We start from the raw sequence: 26,726 nt of genomic DNA on the forward strand, positions 1-26,726 counted from the left end.
GAGAGGGAGAAGCAGGCTTCCCACTGAGCAGGGAGCCCAATGCGGGCTCGATCCCAGGACCCCGAGATCATCACCCAAGACGAAGGCAGACACTTAAGGACTGAGCCACCCAGGCACCCCAGCAGTCAGGTTTTGATGTTATCAGACTCAGCATCTTACAAACAGAAATCATTATCTTTTTATGCCATCCTGCCTGTCAGTAATAGCTCATCATCTTAGTGATTGATAGTGTTATACATCTTCATCTTTTCCCCTCACTCAGACTCTGCCTTTTAATACATTACCCAAATCTGTTGATTCTGCCTCCTAAACAGTGCATGAATTCATTTGTTACTTCCCATTCCTTTGCCATTCCTAGTCTAGGCCACTGTCTTTCAAAACAGCCTCCCGGGCGCCTGGGTGGCTCAGTCGTTAAGCGTCTGCCTTCGGCTCAGGTCATGATCCCAGGGTCCTGGGATCGAGTCCCACATCGGGCTCCCTGCTCAGCGGGAAGCCTGCTTCTCCCTCTCCCACTCCCCCTGCTTGTATTCCTGCTCTCCCTGTCTCTCTCTTTGTCAAATAAATAAATAAAATCTTTAAAAAAAAAAAAAAACAGCCTCCCATCTGGGTTCCTTGTATCCATTATTGTTCCCTTCCATTCTATTTCCCACAGCATGAGTTCAGGATGAGTTGGTTTTTTTCCTTCAAATTTATATCTGATCATGTCACTCCTCTACTTTAAAACTCTTTATTGGATTCCATTCACTTAAGGAATGGTACAGAAGGCCTTTCATATGGTGGCTCCTACTCACTTCTTTAGCCTTACCTCTCTCACACTCACCTGTGTCATTTTTTAGCCCAGAGGAAAGAAATGTGCTTCCCCTCAAATGTGCTTCCTAACATGTCCCTTCTATCTTCTCATGCTGGGCGTAGTCAACTCCTATTTTTTCTTCACTTTGGTTGTATTTTATTCCTGGAAGCCCTCCTCAACTGTGTGCCCTGTGTATCTTTTTCTGCTCTCTCAAGTTAACCTATTAGAATATATATTAAACAATATTGTAATTACTTATTTAGCTGCCTATTTTCCCTTTTATCACTGAGCTCCATGAAGCTCTGTGCAAAGAAATAATATGCATCTTAATTTTGTATCCCTGGCATTTAACACAATATAATAAGGGATCATTTAATATTTTTCAGATAAATATTGAATGAATACACTTTATTTATTTATTTTTTAAGATTTTATTTATTTGTCAGAGAGAATGAGAGAGAGAAGAGAGAGCACAAGCAGGGGGAGTGGCAGGCAGAGACAGAGGGAGAAGCAGGCTCCCCGCTGAGCAGGGAGCCCGATGTAGGGCTCTATCCCAGGACCCGGGGTTCATGACCTGAGCCAAAGGCAGTTACTTAACCAACTGAGCCACCCAAACGCCCTGAATACACTTTATTTTACTAAGTGTTGAGTGTAGTTTTCAGAGTTTTAAATAGCATAGAAAAATTCGGAAGCTATCTTGGTATAAAATGGAAGATGGGTGTACTGAGTCAAGGTTACTGAATATTTTTCAAACTTACAGGTATTTTTTCTTCATTAAATCTATCATTTCCTCTCTTAAACTGTATTATAGGGAAATTATAATATGAAACATTTTTACACATACTGGGTAGTGGATAAACAAAATGTTATATTTTTTCAATTTCTTCATTCATCCACCAAATATTTACTGGCTACTTAACTGGAACTGTATACTGTTTTACTTTCCAGAGCTACAGTATTGAATAAAAAGACATCTCTGTTCTCATGATGCTTATGTTCTGTAATTCCAAAATTGTAATTTATTCAGTAGTTTTTGAGGACCTATTATAATCCAGACACTAAATTGTGGGTGCTGAGGATACAGTAGTGAATCATACCCTGTTAATTTTTATTACATGCTTTTGGGAATTTTAAATATTTGTAGACATTTGTTGAATGCCTATATCAAGATTTCTGGAAAATACAATGAAAAAGACTTACTCTTAAGTAATTTATAATCTAAAGGTGAATTAATGTATGAACAGATAGCTAAGATATGTAAGAGTACACATACAAAAGAATTGCAAATTTCTTTAGATATCGCCTTCTCAGGAGGTGGAACATAACTCCCTTACCCCTAAAGGCTATGCTTAGTGACTTGCTTCCATTATAATACAGTCTAGAAAGGGAAAAAGTAACTTTATACCAGAGAAATCTGGTAAACATTATTTTAGCCAGGTTATCAGATTTAACATCATCCATGTTGTCATGTTGATAGCAGGTACCCTTGATATGATGTGTTGAGAATGGTACTTTACATCTATGGTGTTGTCCTCCCAAAACCCATAAACACAATCTAACCATGAGAAAAACACCATGTGAATCCCAGTTGAGGGACATCTTACAAAATATCTGACCAGTACTTTTCAAAACTGTCAAGGTCATCAAAAGCAAGAAAATTCTAAGGAACTGCCCCAGACGAGAGGAACCTAAGGAGAAATGATGTAATTTGATGGTCTGGATGGGACCCTGGGACACAAGTACATTAGGGAAAGATTAATGAAATCTGAATAAAGTACGGAATTTATTAGTTAATGATAACATACCAATATTCATTAGTTGTGATAAATGTACCATAGTGATGAAAGCTGTTGACAGTGGTAAAGAGGATCATGGGATTTACAGGAATGCTCTGAATTATCTTTGCACCTTTTCTATAAACCTAAAACTTGTAAAATGAAAAGTTTTAAAATATATAAAGAAGAAAATAAAAGCTGAATTAAGGGTGAGGTGGGGCTGAGTGTGGAATGATTTGTTATGTTAATTATGGAAGGTCCATTTCAAGCCTGTTGTGATTCATATTTCAGAACCATACTATCATCTAAAGAATTATGTCAATTAAGATGTTAAGTTGTCCATTAAGTAGAAGATCTTTCTTACACAGAACCTAGGTATGAAGTAAAATAATATTTACTTAATTTCATTGTATAGGTTATTTTAAATAAGGCTATAGCTTGAAATAATTATTTAATGATTCAGGTTCCTCTTCCCTCAAGAATTGCTTAGTTTATTCAGTTATTTTGGCTTAGTTACAAGAAAAACTTATGCTTAAAATTATGTGCTGAAAAAGTATCATTCTAAATAAAAAGTATCATTCTATTTTTTTTTTTTTTAAAGATTTTTACAGAGAAAGAGAGTGTGCGCGTGCGCGCACAGCAGGGGGAGAGGCAGGGAGAGGGAGAAGCACGCTGTGAGCTGAGCAGGGAGCCCGATGCGGGTCTCTATCCCAGAACCCTGGGAGCATGACCTGAGCCGAAGGCACATGCTTAACCAACTGAGCCACCCAGGTGCCTGCAAAAAGTATCATTCTAATCTAGAACATTAGCTAGTTGAATCAACTGAATAGGAAACATCTGTTTTATATTTGCCTCACATGTGTGATTTATGAAACCTAATACTTGATAACTAAAAGATTCTAGCAATATAACACACTTGTAAATTGACAGTGTGTAGGTTATTGCAACATTTGTTACTTATTTCGGGTTAAGGATTTTTTTAAAGATTTTATTTATTTATTTATCTATCTATCTATCTATCTATCAGAGAGAGAGAGAGAGACAGCACAAGCAGGGGGAGTGGCAGGCAGAAGGAGAAGCAGGCTCTCCGCTGAGCAGGGAGCCTGATGTAGGACTCAATCCCAGGAGCCTGGGATCACGACCTGAGCCGAAGGCAGACACTTAACTGACTGAGCCACCTGGGCATCCCCAGGTTAAGAATTTTTAAGGTTTCTTGTTCCAGTAATGTTTAAAGAATGCCCAGTAGGTATCAGGCATTGTGTTGTTCACTAGGATTATGAGATGAATGAGCATCATCTCCAAAATGAGAATGTAGCATTAGTCATTACAGAACTTTGTGATTATAGATGTAAATACAGGGTGACACCAAAAATAGAACAGCTTGTTAGGAATGGATGAAAGGCTTTAGAAAGGGAGTGATGCTTGATTTTGTTCTTGAAAGAAGAGCTAAGAGTTCATTAGAGTTGCAGGGAAATAATGAGATAAGAGAGCAAAGGCATTCCAGGGAAAAGATGTAGCACTGTTCTTTTAGGAAACTTCAAATAGTTGAGACTTTATATGGGGCAGGCCAATGTGAGATTGGTAAGCAAGAAGCAAAATCAGGTAATGGAAAGTCTCATTTGCTAGGCTAAGGATTTTGGACTTTATTCTGTGGAACCATTAAAGGTCTTTAAAAGAAACATTGGTCAGATTTGGTTACATAGTGGAAGATGAATCAAAAGACAAGATCAGTTAGAAAACTACTGAAATGTTTCAGGAGGGAGAATTATGAGGGCCTAACCTAAGGCAATAGCAGTAGGGGTGGAGATGAAATTTGTTGAAAGATGTTAAAGAATTTATAGGACTTGGGAATCTAACTGGATGGGATGGATTTGGTGGATATGTGGGGATGATTCCTTAAGGTTTCTAGGTTAGGCTGTGCACTTACATAAGATAGTCTAGGAGCAGAACATAATATATTCAGTTTGATCAGTGTTGATTTTAAGAGACCTGTGGGACAATCGTGTGTTGATCTCTAGACCCATAATATCTAACTGCTTAGAAGATCTCAGGTGTATAGTCTGTTCTAGAAAGATGCCTTGATTTTTTCTTTTCAAAAAACATAACTTATTAATCAGAGTAAATTAAAAATTTCTAAAACTTTCCATAGTATATAAAGAACTTCTGTAAATCAATAAGAAAAAGATAAGACTACCTCCTAGGAAAAAAAGAGGGACAAAAGACTGGAATAGACACTTCACAGAAGAGGCTATCCAGATGGCCAGTGCACATTTTAAAAAGTACTCAAACTCTTTTATCAGAGAAATGCAAGTTGATGATGTGTCCCAGTGTGGATCTCTTGAGTTTATTTATCTTACATAGAGTTTGTTGAGCTGAGCTTTTTGGATGTGTTAGATTAACATTTTTCATCATACGTTGGAAATTTTCAACCATTTTTCTTTCATCTGTACTCTTTGCTCTTCTGTGACTTCCGTTATATATATGTTGGTACATTTGATGAGATCCCACAGATCTCTGAGGCTCATTTTTCTTTATTTTTTTTGGGAAATGCCAAATAAAAATCCAATAAAATACCATTGCATACCCATTGTAGCAGCTAATATATAAAAGTATTTTTTAAGGGGCGCCTGGGTGGCTCAGTTGTTAGGCGTCTGCCTTCGGCTCAGGTCATGATCCCGGGGTCCTGGGATGGAGCCCCGCATCGGGCTCCCTGCTCCACGGGAAGCCTGCTTCTCCCTCTCCCACTCCCCCTGCTTGTGTTCCCTCTCTTGCTGTGTCTCTGTCAAATAAATGAATAAAATCTTTAAAAATATATTTTAAACTGGCAATACTAAATGTTGCAAGCATGTAGAGAGATGGAAACTCTCATACCTTGCCAGTATGTAATTTATAACAGTGTAATTTATAACAAATGTAAATTATAACAAAAGATGGGAAAAAGCTGGTTTAGGACTAGACTGTGTAGGACCTTGAATGTCATGCTACTGCATACAGGCACTATGATAAAATGAAGAACTTGGGTAGATCAGTGTAACATTTTAGCAGGGGCTTGGCTCAGGAGGCAAGGAACCTGTCACTGATTCATTTGCTTTTTTATGAGGTGTTTTATATTGTTTTCATGTGACCTTCAAGAGCAGTTAATCTACTTAGAATTTCAGTAGCCTTATTCTTAGCAGCTAAAAACTAGAAGCAACCTAAATTCTTTCCACATAGAATAAAGAAAGAAATGGGGATATATTCATATACTGGGATGCCACACAGCAAGAATGAAAATGAATAAACTGCTACGTACATCAGTATAGATGAATCTCCTGAACATAATGTTGAACAAAGAAGCAGGATATTAGAGCACATACTGTATCATTTCATTTATATAAAGTTCAAAAACAGGCAAAATTATGGTGTTTAACTCAGGATGAAGGTTACCTTTGGAGAGGAAGGTTAGTGAGCAATTTCAGGAGACATGGGGGGATTTGGGGGCACCATTAATTTGTGAGCATTTATTAGGTCGTACACTTTTTATGAGACAGAAAGACCTACACAACACACCCAGAACAATGCAATATCAGCTCTGAGAAAGGGAAACTGAAATAGATGCTCAAGTCTTTGATGCCTTTGGATAGTGAGTAGAAAGGTTGGGAACATGGGAGGGAGGGAGTAGCCAAAGGGCATAAACCACAAAAGAAAGGAATTTTTGTTTTGGTGCAGGCCTGGAAGAGCATTGAGAAATTGAAGAGTGCTAGTGTTAAATGGGTCCACTTATTGTGGAAAAATGGGCAACTTCTATTTCTAAAGAAGAACCAGATATCAGGGCAGTAGATAGAGTACACAGGGCTACTGAGTAACTTATTACCCAGTTAGAACCACCTGGGCAGCTTTTTTTTTTTTTTTTTTTTTTAAGAAAAAGGTCCTAGGTCCCACTCCCGTAATCTTACTCAGGCGTTTGTGGTAGAGCTAGCAATCTGTAATGTTTAAAACTCCTCTCAAATGCAGCCTATTTGGAAACTTCCTAGTAAAGGAAGAGGGTTAAGACCGTTTCAAGGTGGAGAGGGGATAGTTTTCTGCTTTTTTTTTTTTTTAAAGGTTCAGCTTTTTCTTGAACACGTTACAGAGGTTTAGTCAGACCAAAGCCCATGTCATCATCAGACTTCCTCAGATTCTTCTTTCTTTGCTTCCACTTTCTTTTTTTTTCTTCTATCCACAACTATATTTTATTCCTGTTGCAGATAGTTTTTTGTTGGTTTGGTTTTGTTTTTTATTCCAGTTCTTTGCTTCTACTTTCTTTTCCTCAGCTGGGGCAGCAGGGATAGAGGGGCCAGGACCTCCTCCTAGTGTCCTGGTGTCCACCAGCCCCTGCATTTCAAATGAGGTTCCTGATACTAACTTTGGCCTGGGCCTTTGCAAACAAGCCTGGCCAGAAAGGTTCAACATTTATACCAGCTGCTTTAATGAGGACATTGATCTTATCCTCTACGGCTGTTACCTCATCATCGTTGCAGGATGAGTGCTAAGTAGATGCAGGTGAGCTCCTGAGCTGGAGGCCGTGGTGCAGGTGAATGCTGAGTGTTGCTGCCAGGCACGATGCTAGTCACCAAATGAAATGAGAGCCTCACTCCAACGCCTGCCTTGGATGCACTGAGCACCTTTGTAGCAGTTGAGGAAAAGGAGAGTTTTCTGCTGTTTTTTTAAAAGGAGTTGCAGGGGGGTGTACTGAGTCTGGAAAGAAAAATTTGCAGTAGGATGATATCCTTAGAAGAAGAGGAAGAGGAAGAAGTTGGAAAAGGTGAGGATGTGAATATAGATGAAACACATATAAGTAAATAATTGGCTTGAAGCTTCTGAATAATTGGAATTTTTCTCCTAAGTTACTTCCTTTTAGATCTTTTTGAAACATTCATGAATAGTCAGAACCTGATTATTTTGTGTTATTTTTATATTATCTATTTTAAGACTTTGTTGCATGTAACATTTTTAAATTTTAGGTTTCTTTAGAATACATTTAAATAGTTTTATTGAGGGAGATCAGTGTAACCACCATTTCCATACCTAATATTTGGTAGGTGTTGTACTAGGCACTAGAGAAAAGTCAAATGGTTTCTTCAGCTTAAGGAGCTTAGTCCAGTATAGGTGATGCAGATATGACATTGCTCATCAGTGTCTATCTGTCCATCAGTCATTAACAAGTTTCAGTCTGAAAACTCCTCGAGAAAATTACTGTTTTGGTGTCTAGTTCCTTGGGATTTGTGATATCATGGGGATTTGTCTTTCTTTCAAGACCACTGGGTTATAGGACATATTCTCCTTTTCTTCTCCCTCATCCCCCTGATTGCATATATTGTGTATGCTACTGCCTTTTTATTTCTAGGGCTAAGGATGGGGTTGAGGGTTCCTCCTGAATTCTGGATGGTAATGAGGCCAGTGCTTAGTCACTACGCTTGTGTTCACCTCTCTGGCAATCTGGTTTCTCCTTTCTGCTTCTCATCATGTTGACACACCAACTCCTAAAAGATAGGTCCATAGACAAGTATTCAAACAACACTAACCAATTTACTTTTTCTTTTAATTGAATTTGTGCAAACTTGTAGCATGCATTTTCTACATCTCTATTTCTTTTGCAGGTAGTAACCATGGCTATGTGGGTGCCAGTAGCAGAATGTCAAGAAGAGCACATTTATGCTCTGCTGCTACCAGTAGTTTATTAGACATTGATCCGTTAATTTTAATACATTTGTTGGACCTTAAGGACCGGAATAGTATGGAAAATTTGTGGGGCTTACAGCCTCGCCCACCTGCTTCACTTTTGCAACCCACAGGTAAAATATTAACAATAATTTCACTTTTTTCTGTGATTCTTGAGAACAACTCTTGATTTTAATCCAAGTGTCTCATTTAAGTGTTGGAACACAGGACATTTCTGTAGCAAATTGATTTTTCATTATATGTCATAAAATTGACATTTATATTAATCATTTTTTGGTCATTGTTCAGTGGTGTTTTGTGCAATAATGTCTTAATGCCTGTTACAATGTTTGTATATGATTTGACATTTAGATTGTGTCTGATTCACAGTTTGATTTGTATGAAGCACAGTTGTCCTCTTTGTGAAAACTTAGAGTTTTTCATGAATTCCCTGACTTCTAAGTGGAACTGTGTCTAAATGGAATATAGAAAAAGATGGTTTCATGCTTTGATGTTCTGTAGTCTAAAAATGCATACCAATTAGCATCAGTGTTTTATTTGCAGAGGTTATTTGTTAGGAATTATATCTGCGTCACTGTAATATGGTGTATATATACACACACATTAGATGTATAGTCAAACCTGGATTTTTTGAAACTCTTAGGCATAGTCATTTTGAACAGCTAAGGATTTACCTTTAAATGCCACATTTTAAAAAAGATTTTTTAGAAAACTTTCTAATATATACTCAATATTTTCCTACCTTCTTAAATAATAGTATTACACAAATCAAGTACCAGTGATTTAGAATAGTGATTTTGATGCTTCTTTAAAGCAGCAAAACTCATTTTTTGAAGTCTCAGGTAGAGCTTCAGTGTAGAAAACACAGAGCTGCTCTAGTGGGGGTGGTGATTTCAGAGCCTGGATTATTTAGGCCTCTTCTTTCTAAGGTATACTTCCTGGAAGTCTGGGTCCTTAATTTGAAAGGCTGTCTTCAGTAATGTTATGAAATACTTGCCTTTTATCTGTGATCCAAGTACATTTTGAATTTTACTTTTATAAAATTTATCACATTGTATATAATTTTACATTATTCTTAGGTATTTTTATTGTAGAAAATTTGGAAAATACAGAAAATTACAAAGAAAATAAAAATTACACATGGTTCTTGTGATCAACAAAGAAATAGCCTTTTTTTTTTAAGATTTTATTTTTCGTAATCTTTACACCAAACATGGGGCTCAAACTCACAACCCTGAGATTAGGAGTCACATGCTCTACCAACTGAGCCAACCAGGCAGCCCAAGAAATAGCTTAAAAAAAAAAGTTAACACCTTGACAAAGGTTTTGCTTAAATTATAACCTGTGTTATTTACAAAGATAGTGAAACAGACAAGTTTTGGTTCTGCAGGTGGATGTGTACATTGGTTTAACCTTTTTGAAGGAATTTTTTTTTTTTTTTTTAGTAGAGGAAAAGAAAGTGCATGTGCATGCAAGTGGGGGCAGAGCAGAGGGAGAGGGCGAGAATCTCAAGTAGACTCCACGTCCAGCATGGACCTGATGTGGGGCTCATTCTCATAACCCTGAGATCATGACCTGAGCCGAAATCAAGTCAGACGCAGCTGAGCGACTGAGGCGCCCCTGAAGGAAATTTTTGCACTAGGTTTAAAATACCTCTGTCCTTTAATCCCGTAACTTTACTTCTAGGAGTATATCCCAAAGAGAAAACAGTCAGAGTTGTTTGAAAATATCCAGCAATACAGTTATGTCTAAAAAATTCTAGTTTAGGGGCACCTGGATGGCTCAGTCGTTAAGCATCTGCCTTCGGCTCAGGTCGTGACCCCGGAGTCTTGGGATCAAGCCCCGCATCAGGCTGCCCGCTCAGCGGGAAGCCTGCTTCTCCCACTCCTACTCCCCCTGCTTGTGTTCCCTCTCTAGCTGTCTCTCTCTCTCTCTGTCAAGTAAAAAATCTTTAATAAAAAAAAAAAAATTCTAGTTTAGCCATGCATATTTTATAGATGGGTAAAATCATGTTTTTGAAAAATATTCAATGTCATTGGAAAAATGAATGCAAACTGTAAACAGAATATCTCAGTTATCCAAAAATTAGTTTTCTAAATCCAGGTGCTCAAAATGCTGGTGACAAGGAAGGGAGGGGGAATAGTAGAGAGGAAGAGCAAGTCTTTAAACATCTTGAGTTTGACATGCCAGTGGGATATCAAAGTGGAGATGCTTAATAGATAGCTAAAAATTAAGAACTGGAATATATACAATTATTTGCCTAGAGGTGATACTGGATAATTAAAACTAAGGGAGTAAGATTGTAGAAGAGAGAGTTTTAAGAAAATTTTAATGAGAAGAGGGCCAGGGACATGATTTTGATGAACATCTGTTTTTACTGAGTGTGTGAAAGATGAACCAGATCAAAGAGCCTTTGGAAGGGAGAGAAACCAAGAAAATGGAGTCATGGAAACCAACTGAAGATAACATATCTGTGAGAGAATATTAAAAGCTAATGTTGCAGAAAGATCCAGCCTTCTTTTTATTAAAATGCTTGCTTGGGTTTCAATGTTTATTTTGGTTCTTTGTTTATTCTTTCCTTCTCAATCTGTATACCTTTCATTTTATTTTTCTTATCTTGTTGCATTAGCTAAGACTTCCAGTACAGTTTGAAAAGGAGTGATGAAAGGGGACATCTTTGCCTTGTTCCTGATCATGGTGGGAAAGCTTCAAGGTTTTTACCATTAAGTATGATGTTAGCTATAGGTTTCTCATAGCTATTCTTTATCAAGTTGAAGATGTTTTCCTCCATTCCTAGTTTACTAAGAGTTTTTTTTCTTTTAATTCATGAATGGGTATTAGATTTTGTCAAATGCTTTTCCTCATCTATTGATATGATATGATGGATTACATTTATTGATTTTTGAATGTCAAACCAGCCTTGCATACTTGGGATAAATCCCACTTAGTTGTGGTATATAATTCTTTTTATACCTGGTTAGATTCAATTTGCTAATATTTTGCTGAGGATTTTAATATCTCTGTTCATGAGAGATACTGGTCTGTAGTTTTCCTGTAATATCTTTGGTTTTGATACTAGAATAATGCCTTGTAGATTGAGTTTGGAAGTACTGCCTCTACTTCTGTTATTGGAGATAATAGAAAGTGGATATAGGCCTCTTCATACTGTCGATTTCTTCTTCGATTTTTGGCAGGTTGTCTTTCAAGGTATTGGTCCATTACATCTAGGTTATCAGAAATTTGTTGGCATAGAGTTGTTCATAGTATTCCTTTATTTTCCTCTAATTCTTTTTTCAATACGTATTGAGTGAACCTTTTATGTATCAGACTCACTGCAAGTTCATGTTCTTAACCACCCTACTGTAAAAAGGAGTATTTTAAGAGGCATCAGGGTATGAATGACGGATGATATAGTTGAACCAGATTTTATGGTACATGTAGTAGTAAGCAGAAATAGAAAGTCAGGTAAGGTTATTCTGTGGAAGGTGTTGCATGCTAGCCTGAGGAATGATGCATAGTGGGCATTGGGGAGCCATTGTTGCAGTTTAGGAGTGGTTTGATTCAAGCTGCTTTTAGAAAGCTGGCAGTGCCCAGAAAACTATCAGAAATGGAAGTTTAAGGAGGGTATTATTGTAGAAGTTTATTTCAGTGGTTCTTAGTATGAGAGGGCAAATTCATACATTTCTGGATATTTTCTCTCATCATATGCTGAAAAATATGTGGATCGGAGGTAAGGTCTTCAGAATCTTCTGACATTATAGAAGTTCCACTTAACCTCTAAGGAATACAGTAATCTACTCTATATATAATTAAGATTTTACTTGTAGCATGGCAGTGGTAATATTTGGAATCTCATCAAGTTAGAGGGTTGGCAACTGAATGGAATGTGGTAAGGAGGACCCTGAAGAAGCTTAGATGACCGAAATGGTGGTAGCATTGATAGATACTGATGTCTGGAGGAGAGGCTTTAGAGAACTGTCAATCTTGAAGGTCATAACTGAATGATATGAAAGAATTGTTACAGACAAGACTCAATTCTAATTAACTTTGTAGGCTGGCACATTCAGGAATGCTTATTTTCAGTGCAGTATTGAATTGCCAGGTTCCTGTGGTATAAGATCTCATTACACTTTCCTGTCTTGGCAGTTATCACATGGTACTAAAATTATTTTTCACTTTTCCAGCTAGACTGTGAGCTTTGTGAGGGCAAAGACCAAGGGTTCATCTTACTCACTGTCGTATTCCCTGCCCAGCACAATGCCTAGCTTTTGAAACAGGCTCAGTAGTTGTCTATCAGATTAAGGAGGCTTGATTAATTTTTTTTTAAATTTTCCCATGTGGGATTTTTACTTTTTAAAATCCTTGTCAGTTTCTAGTAATAATAAACTGAACCATGTGGGTTAATATAGATTTTCATATTTAAGTCCATATAGATGTGGGGTGCAAGATTTTATTTAGCAAAACATTTTGAATATTTTGTGCCATAAGTTGTTTTGCCTGAAATACAAAGATCACTAAGATGTAATCTCCACCATAAGTTGTTCACAGTCTATATGTTTGTCTTCCTTACTGTAAGAAGTGACAAGTGCTGCAATAGAAGTATGCTCCAAGTACTATAAAAAATTAGGTAAGAATTGACTTGGAAGAAGAGATGCCTCTCTCGGTGGTTTAGGTGCCTGAAGGAGTAGACATTTCAGATTTCCTCTGGTTTGGGTTAACAGAGAGAGAGAGAGAGAGAGAAGGGAATAGGGCATGTGTAAAGTACAGGAGTGGAGTGTAGCATTGCCTGTGTATTACAGAGTTGCAAGTAATACCAAAACACTGGGATGTATTTGGGGTAGAGGTAGAAGATAAAGCCACTGAGAGACAGGGGCCTCAGATAATGGGCCATGCTGGTGCTTTCATGAATGATTTTAAGCAGGAAAGTAATATCTGATTAGGGTTTTAGAAAACATTTCTGACATCTTGGTGGAAAGGGGTTGGATGGGGACTACACCACAGAATGCTTTCATGAACAGTTTTTTGAGCCTGGTGACAACCCTGTTAGGTGTATATTATTGTCTTCATTTTATAAATAAATAATGGACTGAGAAGTTGGTGGACATCTCTATAGTTACAGCAACTAAATGGTAGATCTGAGACCAAATCCTGAGTTTCAAAAATCTCAACTTACTCACCTCATTTATAGAAAATTCTTTTTATGTGTGCTTGGGTGGCTCAGTCAGTTAAGTGTCTGACTCTTGATTTTGGCCAGGTCATGGGATCGAGCCCCATGTCAGGCTCCGTGCTGAGCGCGGAGCTTGCTTAAGATTCTCTCTCCCCCTCTGCCCCTCCCCCCCCCATAAAATAAAATGAAGATAAAAATAGAATTTAGTTACCTCAAAGGATTGATACGAGAGAATAAAATGACTTAATTTAATTCAGTAAGCTCCTTACGGATATTTCTTAAATAAACAAAGATAATAAAATCTCCTATTAAGATAGAAGACTCCCAGAAGACTTTTGGCTGGAAGTGAGTCATATACCCTCCCTAAACACTGTCAGAGGAATGACCCATATGCCCTGGGGCCAAAGGAGGGATCTAACCTCCTTGAGCACATTGCTGCCCCTACCACCTGACACCTGAACACAATCTGAGTCCTTTTGGCAAGTTAGAAGTGGGGGAATGGCTATTGAACACACTATAATATCTACTTTTTACTGTACTCCCTCTTTTATGGTAGAAGGTTGTTGCAATATGTAGGCAAGTTCAGATGTCTAGTTAGTGCCCCTTGGTCCCCCATTTTTTATAGGGCTTGGTTTCTTTTTGCTTTGAGTCAGTCATAACATTCTTTGATATTCAAAATACGCCTCTCCTTTTAATATTTGCGGGGTGGGGGGTGGGTTGAAAAACAGCTACTTTCTCTGGGAAGAGAGAAAACATTGTTACTTTAGAGACTGCAAAGACTCAGTGACAGGAAAATATTCTTTTATGATGTTCCATGGCACTTAATAGCTGGACAACTTTTTAAACTTAGTTGGAATATGTGTATTTGTACATACTGTGTATAGCAGATTTGACTGTTTGGCTTCTGGGTTGTTTTCATTTTTTCAATTATGAAGATAATAAAAGCTCAGTGTAGGAAATTTGAGAAAAATGGAGAAGTATAAAGAAGAAAGCATAGGCAGTAGGGCGGCTTTTTTAAACTTTTAGAATTAAATAACTAATTCAGATTTGAGTGGTTACCATGTAAACCAGATTCTAACTTCGAAGGTATGAATAAAGTTAGGGTACTTGTAGCTATCTTTATTTTCATTAATGGAATTTAATGTGTGCTTTTATTATTAATACCACCTAAAGCACTTTAGCTTTTTTACACATCAAGTCTGCATATATTGACATTATCATGAATGGAACATGACTTGTAACTTTCTCTCTAAAGCATCATATTCTCGAAAAGATAAAGACCAAAGGAAGCAGCAGGCCATGTGGCGAGTTCCCTCTGATTTAAAGATGCTGAAAAGACTCAAAACTCAGATGGCTGAAGTTCGATGTATGAAAACTGATGTAAAGAATACACTTTCAGAAATCAAAAGCAGCAATGCTGCTTCTAGAGACATGCAGGCAAGCCTTTTTTCTGCTGACCAGGCAGCTCTGGCTGCTTGTGGAGCCGAAAACTGTGGCAGATTACAGGATTTGGGAATGGAGCTCTTGGCAAAGTCATCAGTTGCTGGTTACATACGAAACTGTAAGTGGATCCTTTAATGTCATTTCTCTGTCATTTGGGAAGCTAGAGAATGGGTTATTTTCAGAATATTTAAACGTCTTTCTTACAATGAAGTAAGACTATATATACAGCCTTTTCTCCCATTCAAAACTGTATATTTTCTACTGTATAGAGCTAACATTTCTTGATTGCATATTCTATGCTGGGCAATAAACAAGACAAAATCCTTAACCCCTTGGATCTTGCTTTCATATATTCATGTGGTGGGAATCGGACATTAAAATGTGTAGACAAGTAAAGATAATTTCAGTTAGTAAAAAGTCCTGTGAAGGAAACAACAGAGGAGTGGGATGGGAAGATGGGGAGTGTGCTGCTTAGGTTACGGTGGTAGGAGAAAGTCTCTGAGGAGGCAGCATTTGAACTGAGACGTAAAGGTTGAGAAGGTGGCAGCCATGCAAAGACCTGTGGGACACGTTGTTCTGGGTAAACAGAACAGAAAATGCAAAGTCACTGATAAAGTATTTGCTGTTCTGCATGTTTGAAAGCTCAAAGGAATACCAGTATGGTTTAATATGGTGAACAAAGCGGGGGAGAATACTAGGAGATAAGTCAGAGGGGTCGGCAGGGTCTGTATCAGGTATGGACGTGTAAGACCTGGATAAGGATTTGAGTTTTATTCTGATTTTAGGAGGATCTCTAGAGAATGAAAAGGGGGGGTGGGGGAGGGGGCATTTATGATCGGATTTACCTTTTACAAAGATTACTTTGCTTCTTGTATGAAGAAGGGTCTGAAAGGCGTTGAATGGGGGTTGTGAAACAGCCTATAACAATAGTGTGTGTGAAATATGGTGGCCTATGCTGGAGTTACTACAGTGGGTAGGTGGACTTGCTCATAGTGTAGCAGCCCTTCTCATCTGAGGTTCCCATCTTTGTTAATTCTCCCAAGGATGCTACATAACTAGTACTGTTCTAGATACATAGAAGTCAGTTCATTAATTACAATGGATATTTTAGACCAAGAGGGCTCAGTTCTTTCCCACAACCCTGATAAGAAAGGCTGGATAGTGTTGTATGGAAAGAAAAAAAAACTAAGAATCGTGTTTAAGTTTTTGTCCCAGGCAACTTAGTGACTGGTACTCTCATTAATTTAGATGCAAATCAAATAAGGGAAAAGCTGGTGTGGGGGTTGAGGGGGGAGTTGGGGGGCAGGAAGTTAGGGATTCTTGTTTAAACATGTTAGGTTTGAGATGTCTCCTAGTTATCCTAGTTAAAATGTCTTCTAGGCAGGTGAATTGGTACATAAATCTGAAGCATATGTGGTCACAGCTGGACATAAACAATTGGGAATCAACAGTATCAGATATTGTTTAAAGTCAGGGACTGAAGAAGAACAAGTATGGAGTAAATTTAAATGGAGAAGAGAAATTTTGGCTCTGGGGCACTTTAACATTTAAAGGCTTGGTAATGAAGAGGAGGCCAGTAAAGGAAATTGAAAAGAATCTAATCATTAAGGTACGAGAAAAACTAGAAGGGATAATATCTCATGAAAGAAGTGGAGTGGTGGTACCATTGAGAGGTGTCGAGTTGAAATGTGGGTGGCCCTTTTAATAATCATTCCCATGGAGGAGTGTAGCAGGGTGAACACAATGAGAAACTGGAACATTATTGCACAACTCCTTCAACAGTTTGGGTGGTACCTGGAAGGCGTGTGGAGTCAAAAAAGAGTTTGCTGTTATCTGTCTGTTTTCACTTTCTTAAGCATATATGCTTTTTTTTTTTGACCTATTTTTTACTGTGGTAAAATGTACATAACATAAAACTTACCATTATAGATATTTTTAGGTGTATAGTTCTGTTGCATTAAGTACATTCACACTGTTGTACAACCATCACCACTATGCAGTCACAGAACTTTTTTTCATCTTGTAAAACTGAAACTCTATACCCTTTAAATAATAACTCCACCCCCAACCCAACCCCTGGCAACCACTGTTCCACTTTCTGTTTCTCTGAACTTGACTATTCTAGATATCTCACATAAGTGGAACCATAAAGTATTTGTCTTTTTATGCTGACTTCCTTCACTTTTGCATAATGTCTTCAAGGTTCATCCATATTGCATCATGTATCAGAAATTCATTCCTTTTTAAGGCTGAATAATATTCCATTGTATGTATGTACCACATTTCATCCATTGATGGACATTTGCATTGGTTCCATCTTTTGGCTATTGTGACTAATGCTGTTATGAATTTGGGTGTGCAAATATCTGTTTGAGTCTCTACTTTCAGTTCTTTTGGGTATACCCAGAGTGGCATTGCTGAATCATATGATAATTCTATGTTCAATTTTTAAAAGGAATTTACCACAATTTGTTAAACAGAATTTACTGTCCTAACCTTTTTAAGTAGTACTGTTCAGTGGCATAAAGTACATGCACATTGTTGTGCTACTGTCACCACCATCCATCCACAGACCTCTTTTTATCTTGCACAACTGAATCTCTCTACCTATTAAACAGTAGCTCTCTACTCTTCCTCCTCCCAGTGCCTGGCAGCCACTATTTACTTCCTGTCTCTCTAAACTTGATTATTCTAGGTACCTTGTATAAGTGGAAACATAATTTTGTGTCTGGCTTATTTCACTTAGCATAATGTCTTCAGGGTTCATCCATATTGTAGCATGTGTCAGAATTTTCTTTTTGGGGGCGCCTGGGTGGCTCAGTCGTTAAGTGTCTGCCCTCCGCTCAGGTCATGATCCCAGGGTCCTGGGATCGAGCCCCACATCGGGCTCCCTGCTCGGCGGGAAGCCTGCTCCTCCCTTTCCCACTCTCCCTGCTTGTGTTCCCTCTCTCGCTGTGTCTCTCTCTCTCAAATAAATAAATAAAATCTTTTTTTTTTTAAAGATTTTATTTATTTATTTGAGAGAGAGAATGAGAGAGAGCACATGAGAGGGGGGAGGGTCAGAGGGAGAAGCAGACTCCCTGCTCAGTAGGGAGCCTGATGTGGGACTCGATCCTGGGACTCCAGGATCATGACCTGAGCCGAAGGCAGTCGCTTAACCAACTGAGCCACCCAGGCGCCCTAAATAAATAAAATCTTAAAAAAAAAAAAAAAAAAAGAATTCTCTTTTTGTGGCTATTTGATAATCCGTTGTGTGTGTATGTGTATGCCACTTTTTGTTTATCCATTCATCCTTTGATGGACACTGGATTGGCACCTGCTTTTTGGCTATTGTGAATAATGCAGCTATGAGGATGGGTGTTCATCTCTTCAAGACCCTGTTTTCCATTTTTCTGGGCATATAAACGTAAAAGTGGAATTGCTGGATCATATGTATGGTAAATCAGTTTTTAATTTTTTGAGGAATTGCCCTTCAGTTTTCTATAGAGGTTGCACCATTTTACATTCCTACCTGATAGTGCACAAGGGCTCCAGTTTGTCCACATTTTCCCCATCACTTACAATTTTGTGGTTTTGTTTTGTCTTTGCTAATAGCCATAGTAATGCGTGTGAAGTGGTATTTTATTGTCTTATTGTGCTTTTGATTCACATTTATCAGTGGTGTTGAACATTTTATAGTGTCTGCTGGTATCTTTTGATGGTAAAAGTTTTTAATTTTTTTTTTTTTAATTTTATTTATTTATTTATTCATGAAAGTCAGAGAGAGAGGCAGAGGCAGAGGGAGAGAAGCAGGCTCCCCACCTAGCAGGGAGCCCGATGCGGGACTCGATCCCAGGACCCTGGGATCATGACCTGAGCCAAAGGCAGACGCTTAACCGTCTGAGCCACCCAGGCGCCCCAAAAGTTTTTAATTTTGTTGAAGTCCAGTTTATCTTTTTTTTTCCTTTTGTTGCCTGTGCTTTGGTGTCATATTTCGCTAAAGCTAATGCTATGAAGCTTTTCCCCTATGTTTTCTTGTAAGAGTTTTGTAGGGGTTTTTTGTTGTTGCTGTTATTTTTTTTAAAGATTTATTTATTTGGGGGGGGGAGGGGCAGAAGGAGATGGAGAGAGAGAAACTGCGCCTGTTGCAGGGCTCAACTCTGAGATCACGACCTGAGTTGAAACCAAGAGTCCAGTGCTTAACTGACTTCACCACCCAGGCGCCCCAAGAGTTTTATAGTTTTAGATCTAATATTTATAAATGTCTTGGATCTATTTTTAGTTAATTTTGTATATGGTATTAGGTAAAGGTCCAACTTCATTCCTTTGTGTATGGATATCAGCTTTCCTGTCACCCTTTGTTGAAAAGATTTTCCTCTCATCATTGAATGGTCTTGATACCCTTGTTGGATATCATTAAAGGGGCTCCTGGTTGGCTCAGTCAGTAGAGTGTGTGACTCGATCTCAGGGTTGTGAGTTCAAACTCCATGTTGGAGGTAGAGAGTACTTAAAAAAAAAGAAAAAAAAAAGGAAATCATTTGAGTATATATGTGAGCATTTATTTCTGGGCTGTGTGTGTGTTTATTAAAATGGGATATTTTAATGCTTAATACCGGTGGCAGTAATCCAGTAGAGATGAATAGAGGAGAGGATGATTGCCAAATACATAGGCTCCTCCTAAAATAAGCATGACAGTTCAATAGAAAATGAAGTAAAGGTTATGATTAGGCCGTTAACATAAGAAGAAATACAAATGGACGGTATGCATCTCAAAGGATACTCAACCTCATCTAGTTGTCAAGGAAATGACAATCTAAAACAGAAAGAAGTAATGCTCTTTAGATGGACTTTTGCAAAAAGCTTTTGTTACCTATTTTTGCAAGTACCTCCCTCCTGTTGTCACTTGCTTTTATTTTTCTGCTAAACAAAATTTTACATTTTTTATTTTAGACAGATCTATTAATAGTATTCATGGTTTGGGGGTTTAATGTTTTTATTTGGAAGGCCTTTTTAACTCCCAAGTTTATAAAAATGACCCCTGTTTTCTTACGGTATTTTTTTAAATTTTTTAACATTTAGGTCACTATACCGTATATAATTTGTTTTTCATGATGGTGTGTGAGGTAAGTTCAGTGATTTTTTCCCCCCCCAAAAGAAACATGTTTTTTGAAGATTCCACTCTGTCCAACAATATGAAATGCATCCTTTAATAGACCAAATTCCCATATTTGCATTGTTCTGTTTTTAAATTTGTTCACAGAGGTTAAATCATATGAAATTGCCAACATGCAACTGTTTTTGACCTGCAAAAAACAGCAATTTGATATTGTTCAACTGAATATTTGTAGTGTTTTTAACTACTATATATCCTAGTTTGTAAACTAATTGACTTGCCTTCATTTTTGTTTTCAAAATATTCTTGATGGTTCTTGCATATTTACTCTTCCAGAAAAACATTTTGACTGGAATTGCATTATTTAATGGATTTAATTACATTTAATTTGGGGAACTGACATTTTTCAGTATTGAAGCATTAATATCTGGGAAAGTGGTATTTCTCTCCATTTTTCTGGTCATCTCTCATCTATACTTCACAGTTTTAGTTTTCTTCATATAAGTTCTGTATATGTCTTGTTATATTCATTTCTAAATAGGTTATAACTTAGGTTGCTATTGTGAGTAGGATTTCCTCCCCTGCCCCCCCCAGAATATTTTCTAATTATTTGTCACTTGTAGGAATACTGTTGGTTTTTATGTTTGTCTTGTATTCAGCCCACTTAGTGAAATTTTTAAATTCTAAGTTTTTCAGTCAGTTATCTTGAATTTTTAAGTAGATGATCATATCAGCAAATAATTACAGTTTGCTCATTCCTTTTTTGCTTATTTACTTTTCATTTTTCATTGTCTAGGCTAGGATCTCAGAACAATGCTAATAGCAGTAATAGAATTTTTATAATGTTTTCAACTCTGTTTAGGAATTCCTTTAGTTTTCTCAAGTATAAAATTTGCTATATATTTCATTAAAGATTTATTTTTTTATTTTAGAGAGCGAGAAAGAGAAAGTATGAGCACAGGAGCAGGAGGGGCAGGAGGAGAGGGAGACAGAATCTCAACCAGACTTCGTGCTGAGCGCGGAGCCGGACGCAGGGCTCAATCTCATGATCCTTAGGTCTCGACCTGAGCCGAAACCAAGTCAGATGCATGACTGACTGTGCCACCTAGGCGCCTGTGCTATATGTTTTAATAGTTTTTAACCAAGTTAAAAGATATATCCTTCTATTGCTAATAATTACTGTATACAGTAAGTACCACTGTTTACTCTGTGTGGGGTATCATTCTAAGTAAGTCGCATGTGCGTTAACTCACTTAATCCCAACAACTCTGAGGCAAGTTATTTTTATCCCCAATTTACAGATAGATAAATGGAGGCACAGGGCATTAAACAACATTCTCAGAGTTTCACAGTGGTAATTGGCAGAGCCAAGAACTTGAACCACGGAGCCTGTGGCTTTCACCATTGCACCAAACTACCTCTTTTTCTACTTACTAAGAGGTTGTTGTTTCTCAAGAAGTTGTATAGAATTATGCTTTTTTGGCTTATGTCAAAATGATCATATTGTTTTGTTTGATTATTTTAACTTTAAAGAATTACATTCTTTATCTAATTATCTTAATCTAATTATGACCATTCTCGAGATAGTAGAATGAATCCTATTTGGTTTTGATAATTTATAATTTTTTAAAATATACTGCCGTATTCAGTTTGCTAATATTTTACTTAGAATTCTTGACTATTGTAGTCATAAGTAAAATCGAGTTGTATTTTTGTTAAATTATCCTTAACCCATATGAATTTCAATTTATGCCAGCCTTATGGAATAAATTCAGAAGCTTTTGTCCTTTTCTATGGTATGAAATTATTTTAACATCTTATCTGCTCTTTAAAAGTTAATGAAACTCGTTCATAAAACCAGTTAGTAGTTCTTTCAGGGACAGAACTTTAACAACCTGTTTAATTTCAGTGTGTTTATTGGTCATATTTCTCCTCCTTAAGCCAGTTTCCATAATTAATTTTCCTTGAAAATTACTCATTTTATTAAATATTTAAATTTATTGTTATAAAGCCGCTTATTCTGGTCTCTTAAATTTTAAAAAGTTCTCTAAATATGGGCTGTTAAACCTTTTCTCTTATTTTGCTTATATGTGTTTTCTTGTTTTATCCTTTGATTTGACTTGCTGGAAACTTGTCCATTTTATTTGTCTCTTCAAAGACTAGTTCTTAGATATATTTTCATTTACTGTCTTCTGTTTTTTTTTTTTATTAACATATAACAAACGTATTATTTGTTTCAGGGGTAAAGGTCTGCGATTTATCCGTCTTAACGCAATTCACAGCGCTCACCATATAGCACATACCCTCCCCAATGTCCATCACCCAGCCACCCCATCCCTCCCACCCCCTCCATTCCAGCATCTTCCACCTTTTTATTACATTAAATTCTACCTTTGTTTCTATTTTAATTTAATAGTCCATTAACAGAATGCATTATTGGTTAAGGACCATATTATAATTTATATATACATTAAGACCAATTTTTCCACTGCAATTTTTTCTCACATCTTTTTCTTCAAGTGTACAATTCAACAGTTTTTAATATATTCACAAAGTCATGTAATGATCACCATTATCTAGAACACTGTCTACAACATTTTCATCACCCTCTCGCCAAAAACTCCAGACGTGTGAACAGTCACTCTCCATTTTTCCCTCCCCATATCTCCTGGTAACCTCTAGTCTAGTTTCTCTATATGGTTTTACTTCTTCTGGACTTTTCATATAAATAGAATCATACAATATGGGCCTCTGTGTCTGGCTTCTTTCACTTAGCATAACATTTCCAAGGGTCATCCATGTTGTAGCATGTATTATTTCATTCCTTTTTATGGCTGAATCATAACTTCATTGTATATGTGTACCATATTCTGTTTACCTACTCATCATTTGATGGGCATCATGTAGTGTTTTTCCACTTTTTGACTATTATGAATAATGCTGCTATGAGTCTTCCATTCAAGATGTTTTGGGTATTCTGGATCTTTTCATATGAATTTTAGAATCAACTTACCAATTTCTGCAGTTAAAAAGTAAAACAGCTAGGGCTCTTGGATGGCTTGGTTAAGCGTCCAACTCTTGGTTTTGGCTCAGGTCGTGATCTCAGGATTGTGGAATTGAGCCCCACATCGGGCTCCTCACTCACTCAGCTGGGAGTCTGCTGGAGAGTCTCTCTTGCCTACTCTCTCTGCCCCTCCCTCCCCTTTTCTCTCTCTTTAAAAAAATTAAAAATAAAATTTTAAAAAACAGTTGGAATTTTTATAGGGATTGTGTTGAATTTGTAGATCAATTTTGGGTGTATTGCCATGTTAACAATATTAAGTCTTCTGATCAGTGAACACCGTATTTTTCCCATCTTTTTTTTTTATTAAGCATTTATTGGAAATATTAAAAAATTTCCATCTTTATTATCTTTCAGCAGTGTGTGATAGTTTTCAATGTGCAAGTATTTATTAAATTTTTTCTTAAATATTTTATTCTATTTGATGCTACGGTAAATGGAATTGTTACTTAATTGCATTCTTGAATTGTGCTTTGCTGGTCTATAAAAAGATAATCAGTTCTTGGTCTTGTGTCCTGCTACCTTGCTGATCCTGTTTATTACCTTTAAATGCGTATCTTCTTTCTTTTTATTTATTTTTATTCTTTTTCTAGCTCCTCGAGTTTGCGTAGTAGGCCACTTAGTTTCATTTTTTTCTAATTCATTATAAGTCTGTACATTTTCTTTTCCTAATTATTTTAGCCACAAACATCTTGTGTATTTTATTTGTGATTTATTTCTAATTGATTTTCTTGTTAATCCAATAATTTACAATTTTCAAGTGTTTTGGGGGGTTTTATTTTTGTTGTTAATACTTTGGTATTGAGATTGGAGTTCATATCTGGTAGGATTTTTCTTTTGGGGTTTACTAATATTTTTCTGGTTTTGTTAAGACTCTGGTCCACAAGTAGCAAAGTAGGAATACTTTTTGCATAAGACCCCAAATAAACCATTTGGGACCAGAGTGTCCTGGGTTTTTTTGGACACAGTAGATAGAATACATTCCATAAGATTAGCCTTCCTCTGACTGCCTATGTAGTGAATTTTGTGCTATTTTATCTTATTCGGAAATATTTTTAAATGTCTTTGCAGCCACAAATAAGAAGAGTAATTCACCCAAGCCAGCTCGATCCAGTATAGCAGGTAGTCTGTCACTTCGAAGAGCAATAGACTCTGGGGAAAATAGCCGTTCAAAGGGAGACTGTCAAACTCTATCTGAAGGTAAATTTGGAGAGTTTAGAATATAATTTCAGTGGGTAGATGTTTGTTATTTAAAACTGATCTTATGGTGTACGTAGATTTAGATCTTTAAAGGCACTGACAATGCTGAAACCTGATTTGAAAGTTCCTTGATCTCACAAGAGAACAGACCCATCAGTAAGAAAATGCAGCCATTAGACTGCATATTCTGGATTCCTTAATTTTAAATACTTGGCATCAAAAAACTGGGATATATTTTTTAATTGGTTTTGAGTTTTCCTGCAGTTTAAAAATGTTTATGTAGTGAGATATTCTAAAGTGGAGACTAAAGAGCTTTGTTTGCCTTCTTTCTAAGTATCCCCTTTCTTTTCTGTAGGCTCCCCAGGAAGCTCTCAGTCTGGGAGCAAGCACAATTCTCCCCGAGCCTTAACACATGGCACTATCAGTGATATTTTGCCAAAATCTGAAGACCGGCAGTGTCAAGCTTTGGATTCGGATGCTGTTGTGGTTGCAGTTTTCAATGGTTTACCTGCTGTTGAGAAAAGGAGGAAAATTGTCACCTTGGGGTAAGTTCTTTTGGTCTACATCATAATGAATAAATTTCCACTTTGTTAATTTTTTAGTAGGCAAAGTTTGTTGTATTAAAATCTAACTATAAAGTATCAGAGACCTTTTTTTCTTAATGGAATGAAATGGGATAGTTTCAGACATTCAGTTATGTTAGATATCATTTTCACTGAAGTGTGTAACCTTGTGTGAATTCTGCCTTGTGAGTTTTTGATGTGTCAGCTTTTTTTTTTTTTCCTTTCTATCTCCTCCACACTTTTCAAAGACATTTGTGTTGGGTGGGCCGTATTATGTCATAGGTCTTTTACGAATATTTTGTATGTAACAAAGCACTTCTCGCAATTTTATTTTAACACTGCTTTTGTCCTTAATCTCATCTATTTTCTCTTCTCTTATGAAAATGTCTTCAAAACTCAAGAGTTGGAATTTCTCAAAAGGATATATTGTGACCTTTATCTCTCGCCCAGGAAACATAAGTTCAGATCCCAGCCATGTCAGTTAAACTTCCATCCATTAAAAAGATAGAGTGATTATGGAATATATTGTCTGTGAATGTGCTAGATGAGCCATTAATACCATCTGCTCATCTATCTTATAGATATTAAATACATTCCTAAGTTTAAACAATGGAATAGTTCTACCTTGGAGACTTTGAAAAAAAACTTTGAATTAAATTTAGAGAGATTAACATCCCTTAAGTTTACCTAATTTAAATAGCTTTAAGGTCTGGATAATTACCAAATGTAAAAGAACAGCTGGTATGATTTAGTTTTCTCTTTTAGGTCCAGTTTAAGCAGTGGAAAGGTGTTATAATCATCAGGATTGTCTTGTCCTTCCTTACCTACCCTGATTTTATACATATTCCTTTCAGGTTGAAGCTACAACTAGCTTTTATATTTTGTTATGGAGATATTTATATCTGCCTTTAGTCATAACAATTAAATGTATATGAACATAGACTTTTTTTCTAGACTGTAAAATGCTCTGTAAATATCTGCAGCTCTTAGCTATAACCCTCATTTTACAGTTAATTGTATTGCTAGCCTGGCTTATGTGGTGTTTTCTAACTTGTGTCTTTTTTTCCTTGCCTGATTTAAAGTAGTTTGTAAGCAAAAATTTTAATAATAAGTGGTTCAAAAATAGAAGTAAAAAAAGAATATTAAGAGAAAATTTCCCCATCTTTGTCTCCCATCTGCTTAGTTTTCCAGCTCCCTGCCCACACACATCCCTGCTATTTTTAATTTTTTATATATGCTGTGTCTTCTCAGTTTTTATGCATATTTAAGCAACTGTGACTATATAGCTTTTTTAATACAAAACGTACACCCTATTTTCTCAATAATATATCTGAGGTCTTTCCATATCAATGAGAACATATTATTTAGGACTTCTATTTTTGTCTTTTAATCAGAATTTTATTGAGATAATTATATGTTCACATGCAGTTCTAAGAAATAATACACAGAGACCCTATGCACCTTTACCCAGTTTCCCCTAATGATGACATCTTGCAAAACTGGTACAATATCACAACCATGATATTGCCATTGATACAATCCATCATTTTCTAACCTTTTATTGTGGGTCTTACAGTGAATTTTTTAAAAAACAATACTTGAAATTTATATTTAACACCAGTGCCATATACCCTCCTTGGTTTCATGCTCAGTTTCAGGACAAGAAGAAAATATATATTGTATCACTGACTAGTTATACAAAAATATCAGGCTGTTTTCTCCTTTGAGGGCTAACGCTAAAGGAGGTCATCTGGAAGGAATGCAAATGACTGATTTGGAAAATAATTCTGAAACTGGGGAATTACAACCTATACTACCTGAAGGAGCTTCAGCTGCCCCTGAGGAAGGTATGGAATGATAAAGTCATAATTTGGTGGGAGGTGGGAATAATGATTTTTTGTGTGTTGGTGTTGGGGAGTAGTTAAAGGTTATTGA

The 26,726-nt window shown here is 36.8% G+C and overlaps 1 protein-coding gene and 1 pseudogene across 1 annotated transcript in view; one reads left to right on the forward strand and one right to left on the reverse strand.

Annotated features, from left to right (window-relative positions):
• TRIM37 (tripartite motif containing 37) overlaps nt 1–26,726 on the forward strand; it is a 156,957-nt gene that overhangs the window by 89,911 nt on the left and 40,320 nt on the right. The window contains exons 18-22 of the mRNA XM_021704395.2: nt 8,184–8,378; nt 14,688–14,993; nt 24,100–24,228; nt 24,584–24,773; nt 26,520–26,638. Of these exons, the coding sequence (XP_021560070.1) occupies nt 8,184–8,378; nt 14,688–14,993; nt 24,100–24,228; nt 24,584–24,773; nt 26,520–26,638 (939 nt within the window). The remainder of the gene's footprint in view (nt 1–8,183; nt 8,379–14,687; nt 14,994–24,099; nt 24,229–24,583; nt 24,774–26,519; nt 26,639–26,726) is intronic.
• LOC110593111 lies at nt 6,671–7,710 on the reverse strand (annotated as a pseudogene).

The sequence above is a fragment of the Neomonachus schauinslandi genome, chromosome 15 (genome assembly GCF_002201575.2).
Source record: "Neomonachus schauinslandi chromosome 15, ASM220157v2, whole genome shotgun sequence".
NCBI classification, from domain to species: Eukaryota; Metazoa; Chordata; class Mammalia; order Carnivora; family Phocidae; genus Neomonachus; species Neomonachus schauinslandi.